We start from the raw sequence: 18,791 nt of genomic DNA, 5'->3' as shown, positions 1-18,791 counted from the left end.
CAACATGCCCTGGATGAATACAAGGTAGGACTGTGGTTTTTTATCATCGTTCTAGCCAGCCGGTGTTCAAGGTTATAACTTGAGGTGGTTTTCCCCTATGAGAGATGTTTTTCTGCAACTTGAGATGTTTTTACCAGGAGTTGCTATAGTAAGTTTCGGTTTTGTTTCTATGATGTAAACCCATAAAATCTCTTTTGTCCACATGCGGGGAGGCGCTTTGTGCGTGGCTCCACGTCTATACCCAAGAGCTCTTGTACATAAAGCCTTCGAAGAAAAGCAATCCAAGGTTGGGGTCGTATTCATTTCTCTAATCGAGCTATCGAGGTAACACTTGTCTTGTAGTTCAAACTTGAACTCCCCTGACATTTTACTAAGCCATACTTTTTACTTTTACTTGAGTAGATTTGTGAAGAAGAAACGCTAATCTTACTCTCCTACTTTGGGCTACACTAGTCGTTACATTTTTTTCTTTTTATTCTACATATTACTTTTACTCTTTTCAAATCATGGTGGAAAATAAGTATTTGGTCTATACCAAAAGTTCATCTCATTACTTTGTTATGTACCCTTTGTTGGCAATAACAGAGGCCAAACGTTTTCTGTAACTCTTCACTTTTCGCTTGGTGTAAAGAAATCAACCGTGGGAGCAATTATTAGAAAATGGAAGACATACAAGACCACTGATAATCTCCCTCGATCTGGGGTTCCATGCAAGATCTCACCCCGTGGTGTCAAAATGATAACAAGAACAGTGAGCAAAAATCCCAGAACCACACGGGGGGACCTAGTGAAAGATCTACAGAGAGCTGGGACCACAGTAACAAAGGCTACTATCAGTAACACAATGCGCCGCCAGGGACTCAGATCCTGCACTGCCAGACGTGTCCTCCTGCTGAAGAAAGCACACGTCCAGGCCCGTCTGCGGTTCGCTAGAGAGCATTTGGATGATCCAGAAGAGGACTAGGAGAATGTGTTATGGTCAGATGAAACCAAAATAGAACTTTTTGGTAGAAACACAGGTTCTCTTGTTTGGAGGAAAAAGAATACTGAATTGCACCATACCCACTGTGAAGCACGAGGGTGGAAACATCATGCTTTGGGGCTGTTTTTCTGCAAAGGGACCAGGACGGGTGATCTGTGTAAAGGAAATAATGAATGGCGCCATGTATCGAGAGATTTTGAGTGAAAATCTCCTTCCATCAGCAAGGGCATTGAAGATGAGACGTGGCTGGGTCTTTCGGCATGACAATGACCCCAAACACACAGCCAGGGCAACAAAAGAGTGGCTTCGTAAGAAGCATTTCAAGGTACTGGAGTGGCCTAGCCAGTCTCCAGGTCTCAACCCCATAGAAAATCTCCAGAGAGAGTTGAAAGTCAGTGTTGCCCAACGACAGCCCCAAAACATCACTGCTCTAGAGGAGATCTGCATGGGGGAATGGGCTAAAATACCAGCAAGAGTGTGTGAAAAGCTTGTGAAGAGTTACAGAAAACGTTTGGCCTCCGTTATTGCCAACAAGGGGTACATAACAAAGTATTGAGATGAACTATTGGTATTGACCAAATATTTATTTTCCACCATGATTTGCAAATAAATTCTTTAAAAATCAAACAATGTGATTTTCTGTTTTTTTTCCACATTCTGTCTCTCATGGGTGAGGTTTACCCATGTTGACAATTACAGGCCTCTCTAATATTTTCAAGCGGGAGAACACGAACAATTAGTGGTTGACTAAATACTTATTTGCTCCACTGTATGTTAAAGGACCACATAATACTTTCAAATGTAAAAAAAAAAAAATATATATATGTATATGAAAAAAAGGTTCCATTACGACCTTATTTTTCAAATTTTGGGATTCTCTGACAATTGCTTCATGTTGAAGGCTGTTGAATTTTGTGTTAAATATTTCTGGAGTAAGGCATTATAGAGTTAACTCATTGGCCACCATTGACAGCGCTGGACATCGTGGCACTGGAAGATGAGCATTCATGGCCGGTCCTTTCAGTTCAAGTGAATTGGACGTCTATCCCCGTCAATGGCATGCAAAGAGTTAAATATTATGGGGAAAAAAACTACTTTAGACATTTACTCAGAGCTGTAAACAGAGCATATTTCTGTTTGTAGTTTTTCATTTCATTAATTTACTTTTTATTAACATTGTATTCATCGTTGAATATGAAAATAACCTTAAAAAAATCCAATAACTAATGATGAAAATATTATACTGTATTGCTAATATGTAAATTGGTTGTTTGTCTCCTTGTGCCCTGGGATTCGCTGGATTTCGATTCAGAGTGTACCACACCTACTGCCCTTAGTTAGCTGAGATAGGCTCCAGCACCCCCGCAACACTTGTGAGGATAAGCAACTCGGAAAATGAATGAATGTAAAATATTTAAGTTATTTTTTATTTATTTATTTATTTTCAACCCTTTATAGCCAAATGTATCACATTTGATACAGGTAGAATTTCAAGATTTGGACGCATTCAGAATTTTGAAATCTGCAGGTTCCACGAGAAAAAATAAATAAATCAGGATTTAGCAATGTTATAGATAGAGATATCCCGATCGATCGGGTCCGATCACGTCATTTTCAAAGTATCGGAATCAGCAAAAAAATATCGGACATGCCTTTTTTTTTTAACATACTGTATATATATTTTTTAATTAAATCGTTTTCTAATTGTATTTAACGTTACAGACATAATATGTTACACTCATCCAGAGTCTTTAGTTTAGGCTTAAGGTAGGGTTACCAAATTTATCCCGTTAACGGCTGTAATTAATTAAAAAAAAAAATTATCACGTTAAAATATTTAACGCAATTAACGCATGCGCTGCACGACCCACTCACGCATTGTCGCGTTCAATCTATAATGGCGCCGTTTTACCTATATATAGAGCTAAAAGGCAGTGTAAAATGAGTAGAGTGAATTTTGGCAGCCTTTGGAGCCTTTTTTTAATTGGCTAAAGCCTTACAATCCCTCTCCCTATGATTAGAAATATCGTGGGAAGCAATGTGGGGAAGAAAGGTAGTAATTGATCTTTTTCTTAACACCCTATGTTATTTCCCAACGCAGAGAAGATATATCAATTGGTACCACTACGCACAGTCATGGTTGCATTTCCCATCATGCATTTGGGCAGAACAGTTAAATGGCTACAGTATCATTTACTGAAAGCTCAACAAATACACTAGATGGCAATATTTAGTCACAATATGCAAAGTCACATTTATCCTTTAAGAATTACAAGTCTTTCTATCTGTGGATCCCTCTCACAGAAAGAATGTTAATAATGTAAATGCCATCTTGAGGATTTATTGTCATAATAAACAAATACAGTACTTATGTACTCTGTGTTGAATGTATATATTCGTCCGAGTTTTACTCATTTTTTTCTTAATGCATTGCCAAAATGTATATGATCGGGAAAAATTATCGGGAATGATTGGAATTGAATCGGGAGCATAAAAAAAAAGCAATCTGATCGGGAAATATCGGGATCGGCAGATACTCAAACTAAAACGATCGGGATCGGATCGGGAGCAAAAAAACATGATCGGAACAACCCTAGTCGTAATACCAACTAAATTCGGTGTTTTAGAGATGCGAACGCATCATGTCCTTCAGCAGCATGCTTAGGTCTGAAGGGGTTCATTTTTGTTTTTTTCGGGCAAATGGTTTGGCATATTGTCCTTGATAATTAGTTTGAATTTATTGTTATTTATCTATTTGATTACATTTTATGTTTTGGTATAAAAAGTTTAAAAAATATAGCTTGACTGTATTTTTACAATTTGGATGAACTTTTTTTAAAATACAGGCAAATTGATTTGCTTTAAGTCTTTTCTGTTACAAACAAGACAATGTTAAAAAAGTTATACAGTATTTCATTTATATACAGTCCTTCACTACATTGATCTACAGTATATTACTTTTTTTCTTTAATATTAAAAAAAAAAGGACAATGTTATGCAGCGGTGTACTTACAATAATTTTATGAACAAATATTCATTATTTCTAGGTTAAGGCATTATAGGGTTAACTCGTTGTCCGCCATTGACAGGGCGTCAATGGCACTGGCCGGTCACAGCCGTTCCTTTCAGTTCATGTGAATTGGACGTCTATCCCCGTCAATGGCATGCAAAGTTAAATATTATGAAGAAAAAAAACTACTTACGAGTGTTACTCAGGGCTGTAAACAGCGTATTTCTGTTTTTATTTATTTTAGTTTCATTAATTATTCATTAATTTAGTTCTTACTAACATTGTATTCATTGGGCTAGGGTTGTTCTAATCATGTTTTTTTTGCTCCCGATCTGATCCCGATCGTTTTAGTTTGAGTATCTGCCAATCCCGATATTTCCCGATCCGATTGCTTTTTTTTTGCTCCCGATTCAATTCCAATCATTCCCGATAATTTTCCCCGATCATATACATTTTGGCAATGCATTAAGAAAAAAATGAATAAAACTCGGACGAATGTATACATTCAACATACAGTACATCAGTACTGTATTTGTTTATTATGACAATAAATCCTCAAGATGGCATTTACATTATTAACATTCTTTCTGTGAGAGGGATCCACAGATAGAAAGACTTGTAATTCTTAAAGGATAAATGTGACTTTGTATATTGTGACTAAATATTGCCATCTAGTGTATTAGTTGAGCTTTCAGTAAGTGATCCTGTAGCCATTTAACTGTTCTGCCCAAATGCATAATGGGAAGTGCAACCATGACTGTGCGTAGTGGCACCAATTGATATATCTTGAAGGGAAGTATCATAGGGTGTTAAGGAAAAGATCAACCACTACCGTTCTTACCCACATTGCTTCCCATGAGATTTCTAGTTGTTGAGAAAGGGATTTTAAGGCTCTCGCAAATTAAAAAGAGGCTCCAAAGACTGCCAAAATTCTCTCTACTCATTTTACGCTGCCTATTAGCTCTATATACAGATAAAACGGCTCCATTATAGATTGAATGTGACAATGCGTGAGTGAGTCGTGCAGCGCATGCGTTAATCGTATTAAATATTTTAACGTGATTAATTAAAAAAAAAATTAATTACCGCTGTTAACGCGATAAATTTGATAGCCCTACTTTGAGCCAAAACTAAAGACTCTGGATGAATGTAAGACATTTTGTCTGTAACGGTAAATACAATTACAAAACAATTTAATTAAAAAATATATAGTTATTTAAAAAAGGCATGTCCGATATTTTTTTGCCGATTTGATACTTTGAAAATGACGTGATCGGGATGCCGATCGATCGGGTCATCTTTAGTAAATACTGTATATTAATATGAAAATAACCTATACAATACAAGAATTAATCACGAAAAGTTGGTTGACTGCATGGTGACCGATTCAGGGTGCACCCTGCCTACTGCCCATAGTTAACTGGGATAGGCTCCAGCACCCCCGCTACGCTTGTGAGGATAAGCAACTCGGAAAATGAATGAATGAATGTTTAAGTTTTTTTAATGACCAAAAATAGTCACTTGACCTTAAGTGTCATAAAAAGTTTTTTTTAAATGACCAAAAAGTAACTTGCCCTATAAAGGGTTAAAAGTCAACTTTTGAGTGGTGACCACTGTCCCTGAAAGGGTTAACTTTTTTTTTTTTTTTTTTTTTCATGAAAACGAAAGCTGTCAGTCACCGCGCGTGCACGTGACAGCTCCGTGCGCACGCACGTCTATCCCTGGAACTTGGCCTGCCAATTGGTGGAGGTCGGCCAGAAGCGGCATTCCGCTCCCATAAGATAATGACAACAAAAGGTTCCATTTGAAAGCGGGCGGAGAAGAAATAACGTCAGCTGGAGAGGGTGAGAGAGCTGTCAGTCGGCGCGCGTGCGCGTTTGACAGCTCCACGAGCGCGCGCGTACGACCGTCGAGCATGCAAAGTATTTAAAGTGACGCAAAGGCAAGTTGCGGCTCTTTCTAATATGATCGTGAGGAGTTATTACCTGCTGCCAATACTCCTCCAGGGACGGTAAAGCGGAAAAATATCCGGTGTCGTGCACGATCTGCAGCTCCTGGAAGATGCTGCACATGGGGATGACGTCCATCTCAGCGAGCTGCCCGGCCGGTGGTCGTACGTACGTGCGTGCGTGCCAGCGAGCGTGCGCATGTACGTCGCGCTGGATCCGGAGCGCAGCGCACACTGACTCAAGTCCGCACCGGAGTGGCAGCTCCCTCCAACTCGCGTCTTCCTCTCACCCCCCCTCCTTTTCCTCGCGGTTACAACTCTACACGAACACGCACCACGTGACGCCGTGACGTTGCGAGGCCGTCCGCCCAATAAGCTCCGGGGAACTCTCGGCCCGCCCGCCGCCGCCTCCACCGCCAATACCGGCGCTCGGACCGAGCCTCGGCCCCGGCCTGGTTGGCTGCGAAACCCCGAGCGGCTCCCCGGAGCTATTTTTAGGCCGCTATATAACTCAACACAAGCGCGAAGTCAAACGCGAGAGAGAGCGAGAGAGCGCTGTGCAGCGAGGGGTGACGCTAGGAAGAAGAAGCGGCACGAACAGAGCAGGCGCAGCCGGGATCAGACGCCGCTCGCCGGCTAGGCGGGAGGCGGACGTACCGCTGATTCCTCTTGTTTGATGGAGGTCTCCAAATTCTCACTGCAAATCTCAAACTGATCTACATTTTTTGCTTGCATCTGTCTGACATACTATGTACGTGAAATAATGCAGTATTTCCACTTTTAGGAACGAACAAAATCTTTTTCTTTGCAAATAGAAAATGAAAAAAAAAAAAAAAGTCGTTTTAAAGAAATTAAAGTCTGATTAAAAGTAATTCAACAAGAATATACAGTGAGGGGCATAAGCGGATTTTAAGGGGGGCAGGCCCCCCTGGTGGCCGAAAAGTGTCATTGCATGTAATTTACTTTATATATATATATGTATCTATATATATGTGTATCTATATATAAATGTATATATATATATATATATATGTATATATATGTATATGTATATATATGTGTGTATACAGTGCCTTGCAAAAGTATTCGGCCCCCTTGAATCTTGCAACCTTTCGCCACATTTCAGGCTTCAAACATAAAATTATGAAATTTAATTTTTTTGTCAAGAATCAACAACAAGTGGGACACAATCGTGAAGTGGAACAACATTTATTGGATAATTTAAACTTTTTTAACAAATAAAAAACTGAAAAGTAGGGCGTGCAATATTATTCAGCCCCTTTACTTTCAGTGCAGCAAACTCACTCCAGAAGTTCAGTGAGGATCTCTGAATGATCCAATGTTGTCCTAAATGACCGATGATGATAAATAGAATCCACCTGTGTGTAATCAAGTCTCCGTATAAATGCACCTGCTCTGTGATAGTTTCAGGGTTCTGTTTAAAGTGCAGAGAGCATTATGAAAACCAAGGAACACACCAGGCAGGTCCGAGATACTGTTGTGGAGAAGTTTAAAGCCGGATTTGGATTTCCCAAGCTTTAAACATCTCAAGGAGCACTGTGCAAGCCATCATATTGAAATGGAAGGAGCATCAGAGCATTGCAAATCTACCAAGACCCGGCCGTCCTTCCAAACTTTCTTCTCAAACAAGGAGAAAACTGATCAGAGATGCAGCCAAGAGGCCCATGATCACTCTGGATGAACTGCAGAGATCTACAGCTGAGGTGGGAGAGTCTGTCCATAGGACAACAATCAGTCGTACACTGCACAAATCTGGCCTTTATGGAAGAGTGGCAAGAAGAAAGCCATTTCTCAAAGATATCCATAAAAAGTCTCGTTTAAAGTTTGCCACAAGCCACCTGGGAGACACACCAAACATGTGGAAGAAGGTGCTCTGGTCAGATGAAACCAAAATTGAACTTTTTGGCCACAATGCAAAACGATGTTTGGCGTAAAAGCAACACAGCTCATCACCCTGAACACACCATCCCTACTGTCAAACATGGTGGTGGCAGCATCATGGTTTGGGCCTGCTTTTCTTCAGCAGGGACAGGGAAGATGGTTAAAATTGACGGGAAGATGGATGCAGCCAAATACAGGAACATTCTGGAAGAAAACCTGTTGGTATCTGCACTAGACCTGAGACTGGGATGGAGATTTATCTTCCAACAGGACAATGATCCAAAACATAAAGCCAAATCTACAATGGAATGGTTCAAAAATAAACATATCCAGGTGTTAGAATGGCCAAGTCAAAGTCCAGACCTGAATCCAATCGAGAATCTGTGGAAAGAGCTGAAGACTGCTGTTCACAAACACTCTTCATCCAACCTCACTGAGCTCGAGCTGTTTTGCAAGGAAGAATGGGCAAGAATGTCAGTCTCTCGATGTGCAAAACTGATAGAAACATACCCCAAGCGACTTGCAGCTGTAATTGGAGCAAAAGGTGGCGCTGCAAAGTATTAACGCAAGGGGGCCGAATAATATTGCACACCCCACTTTTCAGTTTTTTATTTGTTAAAAAAGTTTAAATTATCTAATACATTTTGTTCCACTTCACGATTGTGTCCCACTTGTTGTTGATTCTTGACAAAAAATTAAAATTTTATATCTTTTTGTTTGAAGCTTGAAATGTGGCGAAAGGTTGCAACATTCAAGGGGCCCGAATACTTTTGCAAGGCACTGTATATATGTATACAGTTGTGGTCAAAAGTTTACATACACTTGTGAAGAACATAATGTCATGGCTGTCTTGAGTTTCCAGTTATTTCTACAACTCTGATTTTTCTCTGATATAGTGATTGGAACAGATACTTCTTTGTCACAAAAAACATTCATGAAGTTTGGTTCTTTTATGACTTTATTATGGGTGAACAGAAAAAAGTGATCAAATCTGCTGGGTCAAAAATATACATACAGCAGCGCTAATATTTGGTAACATGTCCCTTGGCCATTTTCACTTCAATTAGGCGCTTTCGGTAGCCATCCACAAGCTTCTGGCAAGCTTCTGGTTGAATCTTTGACCACTCCTCTTGACAGAATTGGTGCAGTTCAGTTAAATTTGAGGGCTTTCTGACATGGACTTGTTTCTTCAGCATTGTCCACAAGTTCTCAATGGGTTTTAAGTCAGGACTTAGGGAAGGCCATTCGAAAACCCTAATTCTAGCCTGATTTAGCCATTCCATTACCACTCTTGATGTGTGTTTGGGGTCATTGTCCTGTTGGAACACCCAACTGCGCCCAAGATCCAATCTTCGGGCTGATGACAGGTTATCTTGAAGAATTTGAAGGTAATCCACCTTCTTCATTATCCCATTTACTCTCTGTAAAGCACCAGTTCCATTGGCAGCCAAACAGCCCCACAGCATAATACTACTACCGCTTGACAGTAGGCATGGTGTACTTGGGGTTAAAGGCCTCAGCTTTTCTCCTCCAAACATATTGCTGGGCATTGTGGCCAAACTGCTCGATTTTTGTTTCGTCTGACCACAGAACTTTCCTCCAGAAGGTCTTATCTTTGTCCATGTGATCAGCAGCAAACTTCAGTCGAGCCTTAAGGTGCCGCTTTTGGAGCAAGGGCTTCCTTCTTGCACGGCAGCCTCCTCGTCCATGGAGATGCAAAACACGCTTGACTGTGGACACTGACACCTGTGTTCCAGCAGCTTCTAATTCTTGGCAGATCTGCTTTTTGGTGATTCTCAGTTGAATCTTCACCCTCCTGACCAATTTTCTTTCAGCAGCAGGTGATATCTTGCGTTTTCTTCCTGATGGTGGCAGTGACAAAACAGTGCCATGCACTTTATACTTACAAACAATTGTTTGCACTGTTGCTCTTGGGACCTGCAGCTGCTTTGAAATGGCTCTAAGTGACCTTCCTGACTTGTTCAAGTCAATGATTCGCTTTTTCAGATCCATGTATGTATATTTTTGACCTAGCAGATTTGATCACTTTTTCTGTTCACCCATAATAAAGTCATAAAAGAACCAAACTTCATGAATGTTTTTTGTGACAAAGAAGTGTCTGTTCCAATCACTCTATCAGAGAAAAATCAGAGTTGTAGAAATCACTGGAAACTCAAGAGAGCCATGACATTATGTTCTTCACAAGTGTATGTAAACTTTTGACCATAACTGTAAATCCAGCATTGGAGAATAACTGCGACCGACTTCGACTGACTGAAGGGGAGTGTAGGATGGCCCCCTACTTGAAGGCATGGCGCAGTGTCTGATGAAGGTGACCTGTCAATATCATTATGGAGTCTACAGTATGTTCAATCATAGATGCATTTCCACTAACAGAAGCATAATAAATAAAAAACAATCTGGAACTCACATTGTATGATTTTTCAACAATATACAGTGATACCTCAGCTCACGAACATAATTGGTTCCCAGAAAGTGTGTGTAAGGCGAAAAGTTCGTCTTATGAACATTTATTTTCCATAAGAAACCATTAAAATGAGAATAATCCGTTCCCAGGTCCCCATAAAACATAATTTTCTTCTAAATAAGTCTTAAAACTAAAGATGCACCGATACCAATACTAGTATCGGCAGGGGGCGCCGATCCGGCCCGAAATGGTGGTATCGGTATCGGCGAGTGCCAACAAAGAGAGAGGAGTCTGGCTGCAGCCCGCCTCTCTCAGTACCCTGCGCCGCTCCTCTCAGTACCCATCCCGCAGACAGGAAATGACGCAATACCGCCGCTCTCAGTCCCCTCAGACCGGAAATGTCGTCAACCCTTGCGACGAAAATAAGTTACGTTATTTCACCTCGCGAAGAAAACACGGTAAGTGGCCGCACTGAAAAAAAGTTTTTAAAAGCGTATGCATGTTTAAAAATGTTAGTTAAACAACACTTGCGGTGAAAATATGAAGTGTTTATTCTGAGTTGAAAAGACCGTACTTATATCTAGTATTCTTAATGTAATTTAAATAATGTATTCCTTTACTAACTGCATGTGACTTTGCTCTACTTATATTGTTTAATACGTACTGATGAATTCAGCAGCGAATTGGCTAATGCTGCTAATGCTTTTTACATTTTTTTTTCACAATGAACAGTCTTCTTTGTGTAGTTTTCATTATATTGCACTCTTATTTTTCATTATGTACATGCCTGCAATTCGCAGCTCGCTGTTTTTGTTGTTGTATGGTGTTGTTGTTTTGCCTTCATTTGTTTTTTCTGGTCCTTTGTCGTTTGAATGTTGTCACATGATCCAAATAGGACAAGGTTGTAATTGTTTTTTCTTGATATTGTTACTCTGCTTAGCTATATATTTTTTCATTATTTTGTTTTTTTTTACTAGCTCCAAGATCACCACCCCATTGGGAAGAAACTAAATCACGACCCCCAAATGGTATTCTTCCCATGCAGATACAGGGATGTCACACAGATCCAAATGGAAGTAAGTAGCATAAGTAGTAATGTACTTTAGATTTTGGACTGTGCTTAACACTTTTTTTTTGATAGACATCGAACACAGTAAAACCCACGTGGCAGACAGGACCAATGGTGACAATATAAGACCATGCCGAGCTTCATGGACGGTTCAAACTCATCCTGCCCAGGAACGGCTGGTATGTTTTTATGTCTGAGACAAATGTTGTGCTCAGTGGAAATCTGGATAGGCTTATTATTCCTTATATTAGTTAACAATTGGACATAATTGATTATTTACTCTTTGTTTATTTAACCAATCAACATTCTCATTAGCTTATGCAAATCTTGAATATAAAGAGGCCAGAAATGGTGTTGATTGTCTAAAAAAAGAAAGTTTGATTGACACGTGCTGACTTTTGGAACGTTGGCCTGAACAATGAAATGGAATCAACTGTGAATTTTGAGGATTTAGTTTCTCTAAAGAACATAATGTCACTTGTACAATTAAGTAAAATGTAACTTTTTGTGTTTGTTTTTTGCAGATATGAAATGCATATTTATAACTTGTCTAACAAGTAGCTCATTCAAAGGTATAAAAAAGTATTTTTTGGCGTGTGTAGGGTATTTTAACTATGTAGCCTACAGAATGCTTGTATGGGCTCATGTAGGTGTCTGCGTACGTTTGTATTTATATAACATATGTCCGTGTGTATAGATTATGTTTTTTTCAGGGAAGGACCATATTTGTGGCTGACCCCTATGTTGTTGCAACATGGTGAAAGCCTACAGGATGTGACCCACACATGCATTTGCCTGTAAGGCTGATTAGTAACAACTACAACTTGGAGCATTGGTTCATTTTCAAAGAACAGTCAAATCATAACAAATTAAATGATCCAAATTCCAATTATTTGTGGGAAGAAAAACAGATCCAATCATGAGATCAGGGAACTATTGTTATCTCTAATGAAATTCAGTATCCATTCATATTGGCATGGCGTTTCCATGATGATCCAGAATAGCCTTGTTTGGTTTTGAAGGTATGTTCCAGTCGATCCTTTTATGTTGCCCCTTCAATTAAAGCAGAATTGCACTCCAGATGATTCATCCAATCATTTGAAGCAAATTTCTAAAATGCCACTCTAAAATTGCGAATGTTTTGTTTCAAGGGCGTTGGCCCGGTCTCAACATTGGTAGGGACGAATATAATGCAAGTAAGGTTGCTCAAAAGTTGGTGGGGACAACTTTAGCATCCTGAAAAGTTGGTCGTGTTATGTCCCTACCGTCCCTATGCAAACCTACGCCCTTGTTTTGTTTGCATGAATCATTTAAACCTGACTGGTTGGTGTTCTTATGCATGGAAACACGTTTGTAATTGTTTAACTACTGTATTTAATATGAACCTATATTTTCAATTGCAGAAAACGTTGACAGTCAATCAACAGGGGGACATGGAAAGAGAGGATTGGAAGTGAAATAGAGGTATTTGTAAAAGTGTGTATATTCATTGATTCAAAACTTTAAGGAAGTGACTCGGTTAAATTCTTACGTTAGGGTTTTCCGGGACAGCCATAGGGGAAGGACTGTGGCATCTTCATGTTGATGGTAGGTGAGTTTAACTGTCCAATTTTGTCCTCTGTGATATTTGTATTCATTTATCCATTTGTAGTATGCTCTTTGCACTGTTCTGGATGCTCTCTTTGAGTTTAACCATTGTAAAATGAAGTTCACCGAATCATTCAAATTGGGCTACAAAATATCCTTGTCGTTATTCTTTATTTACACTTGTTTTTAATTTTTGTTAGACTGATATGCCAACTCTGAGGAAGTGGTGGTGTATATTGCTAGCGGACAATTTCAAACTTGGGTGCATGGTAAGTCTTTGAAACTGTTGATATGGCATTCATAGGAAAGTAGGTGCACAGCACCTTAATTCTTTGTTGGAAAATGTGGAATACTTATTTTTGTATTTTTTCAACTTATGTGAGCCACAGGAAAGAGTTTGCCCATTGGACAGATGAGGCAAAAGCATTACTGCAGGGTGAAGTGCCACCAGTCTATCAGTTACAGAAGTGAAATTCGAATATAATTGCTGAGGTCAGCTTTTAAAGACTTTTTAGTGTCCATTACTCTGACGCACTTTTGAACATGCCCCCCTTTATTCACTGATTTATTTTTAGGAAGAGGTGCAACCACAGCTCCTTCAAGTTAGTGGTGGCCCACTCCAAAAAGATATGGCGGGAAAAAATGGTAAGATTGTTTATATACCTAGTTTAATGCAATGCCTAAAAAGAAAAATCAAGTATAAAATTAACAAAGCATCATTTTTATTTTACTTATGTAATATTCAAATAGCTCTTTTCTTTCTCTTTTCCAATGAACAGTTTTGGTAAAAGGATTGTGCAAGACAGCACAAAAGCCTCGGACAGGGATAGGGGGGGAAAAAAAATCAATGCAGTAGGAGTTCCCAAGCATCCTGCAGATGGAAGAGGATGAGCACGAACTACAATGTCTTGGAGCCATTCAAGTTCTGTTTCAACCATCTGGAAGATGGATTTACCTTTTTTGAGGAGATTGTTGACTAAAGAAAATATCTATTCTCTCGATAATAATAAAAAATAATAAAACTAAAAAAATAAAGTTTACCACATCAGAACTGGTTGTATTGAGTTCATTTTTCTACACTTATAAATTAGTTGTTTTTTTTTTCTTTTATCCCAGATGTTAGTTGTAGGTAGTTTTAATTACCTGTGATGAAGGCGGGAGTGCTTGCCGAAAAATGTCAGGTAATCAAAACAACCTACAACTATTGTCTGGGATAAAAGAAAAAAACAACTAACACATGACAACTTTTGTCATTTCTGTTTGAAATAAAGGTGCCTTTCCTGGAGCAGAAAGTTTAATATAGTTTCTGAATTAGTTAATTAGGATCTTCACCCACATGAATGAATTTAAGTAGCAAAATGAAAGACAAAATTGGTTTGGTTGCAACATTGAGAGAATATTACGTTTTTGATACATTAAATTGTAATGAAGCTATATTAATGTGTCCGTTCATAAAAATGTAAGGATGACAGCAATTTTGTAATAATTCTCAATTGGAGTATATTTTACAATTGACAAACTAAAGTACACACTGTGATAGGTCACAGGCGATCTTTCAGTCACTAATTAAACCTTTATTGCAGTAGTGTGTATTTTAATTTTGATGTACTGTAACCGTGTTTTTCATTTAGGTAAAATCAGCAGGCTTTAACAAACTGACCGCGCTTAAAGAGTTAATCTCCCGATTACACCAAATCAATTTAAGGAGCATGTAAATAAATTATTATTTAAATAATAATGAGTGATGCTGAAACCGAAAATAAAAGACGTGCGAAAAGAAAAGTAAACTAGTATTTACGTTCGAATGGACGCAAACTATTACGATAAAACCGGAAGCTCGGAGCTCGAGCGCTGCTTCATGTTGTCATTTCCGGTCTGAGAGCTGCGATATTGCGTCACTTCCTGTCTGCGGGATGGGTACTGAGACGAGCGGCGCAGGGTACTGAGAGAGGCGGGCTGCAGCCAGACTCTCTTGAACAAAGACGGCGCCAATACCATTTACCGGTTCATTATTATAACATTTGACCACAGCCTTTTTCTCCTCCTGGCGCTCACTACACTCTGTCTCTGTGTTGTGTGATGACACGTGAACACCAAGCAGCTATCGCTATTGGCCTGCTCCAGACCAATGAGAGCGGGCCAATAGCCACTCCTGACCAATCAAAAGGGGGCTTTTTCATATGGACGAAAAACAAACCAGGAAATATGGCGGCGGTCGGGAAATATTTCCAAATAGAAATCCCGTCCATTAAAATCAACGGCTGCATGCAAAATTTGCGGCCTGAAAGTTTGGAGATGTGAAGTTAAATCGGCCAGTTTCAATACCTCGAACTTGATACAACATTTGAAGACGAAACGTGAACGAACACAACGAGTTTGAGCCTGCAAGAGCAGGACTGCTATCCAGAGGAAGAAGGCCGCTGGACCGGAGCAACCATCTCTGGTCAGTTCACTTCGTCTACTTTACTTTTATTGTCCTTTACTGAAAGAAATGCCGCAGTAATTTGGGAAGTGTTTCCAAAGTATTTTTGCCACCTTTCAGAAATAGAAATAAGGGACTCCCACCTCCCGAAAAAAAGGAGAGACGGGATGCTGTTGTCAATTATTATTACTTATAATTGTTAGCGTCCGCAAATGCGGAAACAAGGTTGAACCTCGAAGCAGACAACAAGCAGGGGATACATAAAAGGGTTTAATGACTGCAAACAAAAAATAACACGCGATCGCGGGACAGTAGAAATAACAAAAGGAGTCCGTGACAGCAGGTCGACGGACAAACTAAGACGATAGGCAGCGGTTACAAACGAGAGCAGCACACTAACAGAAAAACCCAATGCAGGGGCATAACAAGCAAATGTAGCGAGATTATTGTGCTAGATGTCAAATAGCGATCAGCAAGGCAAATATCTCGGCAGCCTTCTCTGAGATCACCCGTGCTTAAATGCTGCGTTGACGAGCCTGCATTGGATTCAAGTGCCACGCCCCCACACCCAGCAACAAAACACAATCTAACCAGCAGCAGAATGTGACAATAATTTCATGAAAGTTGCACTGTTTGGACTTTGAGAGGTTTAAAAAAGTTTATTCAGTTCATTCAGAGTTTATCATTATGAATTTATTTTTACTTTCTTACTGTTGGGCTAGTATTATACATGTTTTATTAATTTCACAAATTTAGCACTATTTTGGCCTTTGAGAGCGGAAGGTTTATTCAACTATTGTCTACTAGGGTTCAGTGTACTTTTTCCTATTTTGCACAGGTAAGCAACAGCCTGACAAAGCCTTGATAGCAATGATTTCACATCCAATTATGTAGCTCTTTGGGGGAAAAAAAAAAAAATTAAGAAGAAAAAAAAAAAAAAATATATATATATATATATATATATATATATATACAGTGGTACCTCTACATACGATCGCTTCGACACACGAACTTTTCGACATCCGACGTAAAATTTGACTCGCCATTTGTTTCTACATCCGACGACATGCTCGAAATACGACGACAATGGCAGCACCGCAGACGAATGCACGGCGGATTTTCTTGTGTGACAAATCAACACTGGTTTCATAAAAGGTTGGTACAAGTGGTGAAACAAGGAAAAAGTTGACGCTTACCTTCTAAATGAAGATGCAAATGACAGAAAAATATGAGCGTAGGGTGGGCATCCGTGAAATGGCTCAACAATACATCTCCACGGTCCTCCTCCGACCATCGTTCGCCAGTCTTTATAAATTAAGCTGACTATTCTTATTGTGGTAACATCTCCAGAGAAATCGCCAACTTCGCCACGTTTTTATCATTTATTTCACAACTTATTCAAAACAAAAACACCTTCTGTCTGCCGCAATTGACGGTGTTCTCAAGAAAACATTCAAAGTGAAAGTGAAACTCATGCTCACCGGTCTGTCTCTGGCACGTCAGCCCCGCGGTGCGTTCAGGGTCAGCAAAAAACGTCCGCCACATTAGAACCCGATTCGTTACATTAATACAGGAATTATTATTATTATTATTCCGATTTTGATTTATAATTGATTTGTTTTGCTATGTGTAATTGCCATTTTTAATAGTACCAGCAGTATTTTTTAAGGATTTAGTGAAGGTTTTTGGGCTGTGGAACAAATTAATGGAATTATAATGTATTCCTATGGGAAAATCCTGCTCGACATACGACCATTTCGACTTACAAACAAAGTCCTGGAACGGATTAACTTCGTATGTAGAGGTACCACTGTATATAAATATATAATCGGGGTGGTATCGGTATGGTATCGGCCGATACTGCACAGCCAGGTATCGGTATCGGGGCCAGAAAATGGTATCGGTGCAACACTACTTAAAACTACACAAAAATATACCTTATTTTCTTTAATGTCTTCTTAGGCTTAACACTAGCCTGTGGTGGGGTCTTTTTCGGTCCCATAAGAGCAAAAGTACACTCAATATGGTCCAAAATGTCTATCAAACACAAACCACGTCCGCACTCAACAAAAGGGAGGGGACGAACTGGGACGCCGTGAGCGTGCGTCAGCTTCTCGTGGCGCTGTTCGACCGCGTGGTTTGGTTCGTCCGCCGAAAACTAGTTCGTCAGCAGAGACAATTTAATGTTCTTGAGGCGAAAAGTTCGTGAGCTTAAGCGTTCGTGAGCTGAGGTATCACTGTATTTGGAATTTACTGGGGTTCATAAATATTTGTACCCCTGAGAATCAGCAATAATTATGACACTAAAAGAGTTGTCGGTCTACCTTAAAAAAAGTCCACCTTTACCCCATGAGTTACCACCCACTAACCCACCACCTGTTTGAGCTCATTATTGTCACCTATGCACCCCACAGTCAGTCATAATCCAATTGCTACCATGGGCATATATTTGCTGTCCCCTGCCAATAAAAATAATAATTAGTATGAAAATTATTCATTCAAATTGCTTTTATTTTAAATCGCTTCGCCGATCTGCCGTTTTGACTTTCCCGACGACTTTTTCGATCATGTAAAAAGACGCCATGTTACTCGCCCGCTCGGCCTTCATAAATATTCAAGAAAGGCGTCGCAGATTTATGTGCGAGATTTGCGTCTCATTAGGACGTCAAACACGCCGTTCGGGGAAATGTCACGTCGCATTTAAGGCAGCCACACTTGCGTTTTTTCCCCCCACTTTCATATTTCACAGTGAATAAGACAGTATTGTAGCTGCTGACAAGCTGCGAGACAACGAAACCATTAAACACGAACAACCGAGAAAAATTGACCAAATGTGTCAACGTCACCAAAATTATACGACAAAATAATTAACAACAACAACAAAAAAAAGCAACCCATCAGACACCAAAACAAAAAAACGTACTCAAAATATGGCATGTTGCAAAACCATCTCCACCTAAAAAAAAATCCTTCACTGCCCTGTGGCGGTCTCTCGGCACTCTCCTGCTTCAACTTCTTCTCTTTTCTACCCGGGCATCTTCCAACTGGGGGTCGGCTGGGTGTCACCCCCTCCAGGTGGGGATCCTGTCCTGCCCCGGATTTAGTGGGCCATGGGGTTCCCAGCGGTGTGCCACACTGGTTGGGGGCAAGGGCGTAGGTTTGGTCTCAAAATTGGTAGGGACGATATGGCATAAATAACCTGTATGGACACTTTTTGCTGGGAATGGGACATTCATAATGATCAATGCAAAATAAATCTGTATTGACTTATACTAACTTTTATGTGTATTGGTTCAGCCTACACTGTTCAATTCAAACCTTTGTTTTAAAAAATTACTAAAGAAGCATTTTGAAAACTTCCCCAATTTTTTTTTCAAATTTTATGAGCAAATTTAACTTGCATTATTGGAACATAAATTATATTAACATTCACAATAAATAGA

General features: G+C 39.7%; 1 protein-coding gene and 1 long non-coding RNA gene across 6 annotated transcripts in view; one reads left to right on the top strand and one right to left on the bottom strand.

Annotated features, from left to right (window-relative positions):
- LOC130929845 (Krueppel-like factor 6) overlaps positions 1–6,220 on the bottom strand; it is a 33,254-nt gene extending 27,034 nt beyond the window's left edge. The window contains exon 1 of the mRNA XM_057857426.1: positions 5,978–6,220. Coding sequence (XP_057713409.1) covers positions 5,978–6,079 — 102 coding nt within the window. The 5' untranslated portion in view covers positions 6,080–6,220. The remainder of the gene's footprint in view (positions 1–5,977) is intronic.
- Positions 6,221–10,667: 4,447 nt separating this feature from the next.
- Positions 10,668–13,977, top strand: LOC130929380 (uncharacterized). 5 transcript variants are annotated; one of them, XR_009066872.1, is made up of 9 exons: positions 10,668–10,728; positions 11,248–11,346; positions 11,412–11,518; positions 12,743–12,803; positions 12,876–12,926; positions 13,127–13,195; positions 13,316–13,418; positions 13,502–13,571; positions 13,706–13,977. It is a non-coding gene; the product is annotated as an uncharacterized LOC130929380 (long non-coding RNA). The 5 variants fall into 5 exon arrangements; XR_009066871.1 differs by having other exon boundaries at positions 13,310–13,418; XR_009066875.1 differs by having other exon boundaries at positions 12,876–12,930.
- Positions 13,978–18,791: the final 4,814 nt, after the last annotated feature.

Source organism: Corythoichthys intestinalis, chromosome 14, assembly GCF_030265065.1.
Source record: "Corythoichthys intestinalis isolate RoL2023-P3 chromosome 14, ASM3026506v1, whole genome shotgun sequence".
NCBI lineage: Eukaryota > Metazoa > Chordata > Actinopteri > Syngnathiformes > Syngnathidae > Corythoichthys > Corythoichthys intestinalis.
The sequence above is the reverse complement of the archived record's forward strand: the minus strand, read 5'-3'. Positions and strand labels throughout refer to the sequence as shown.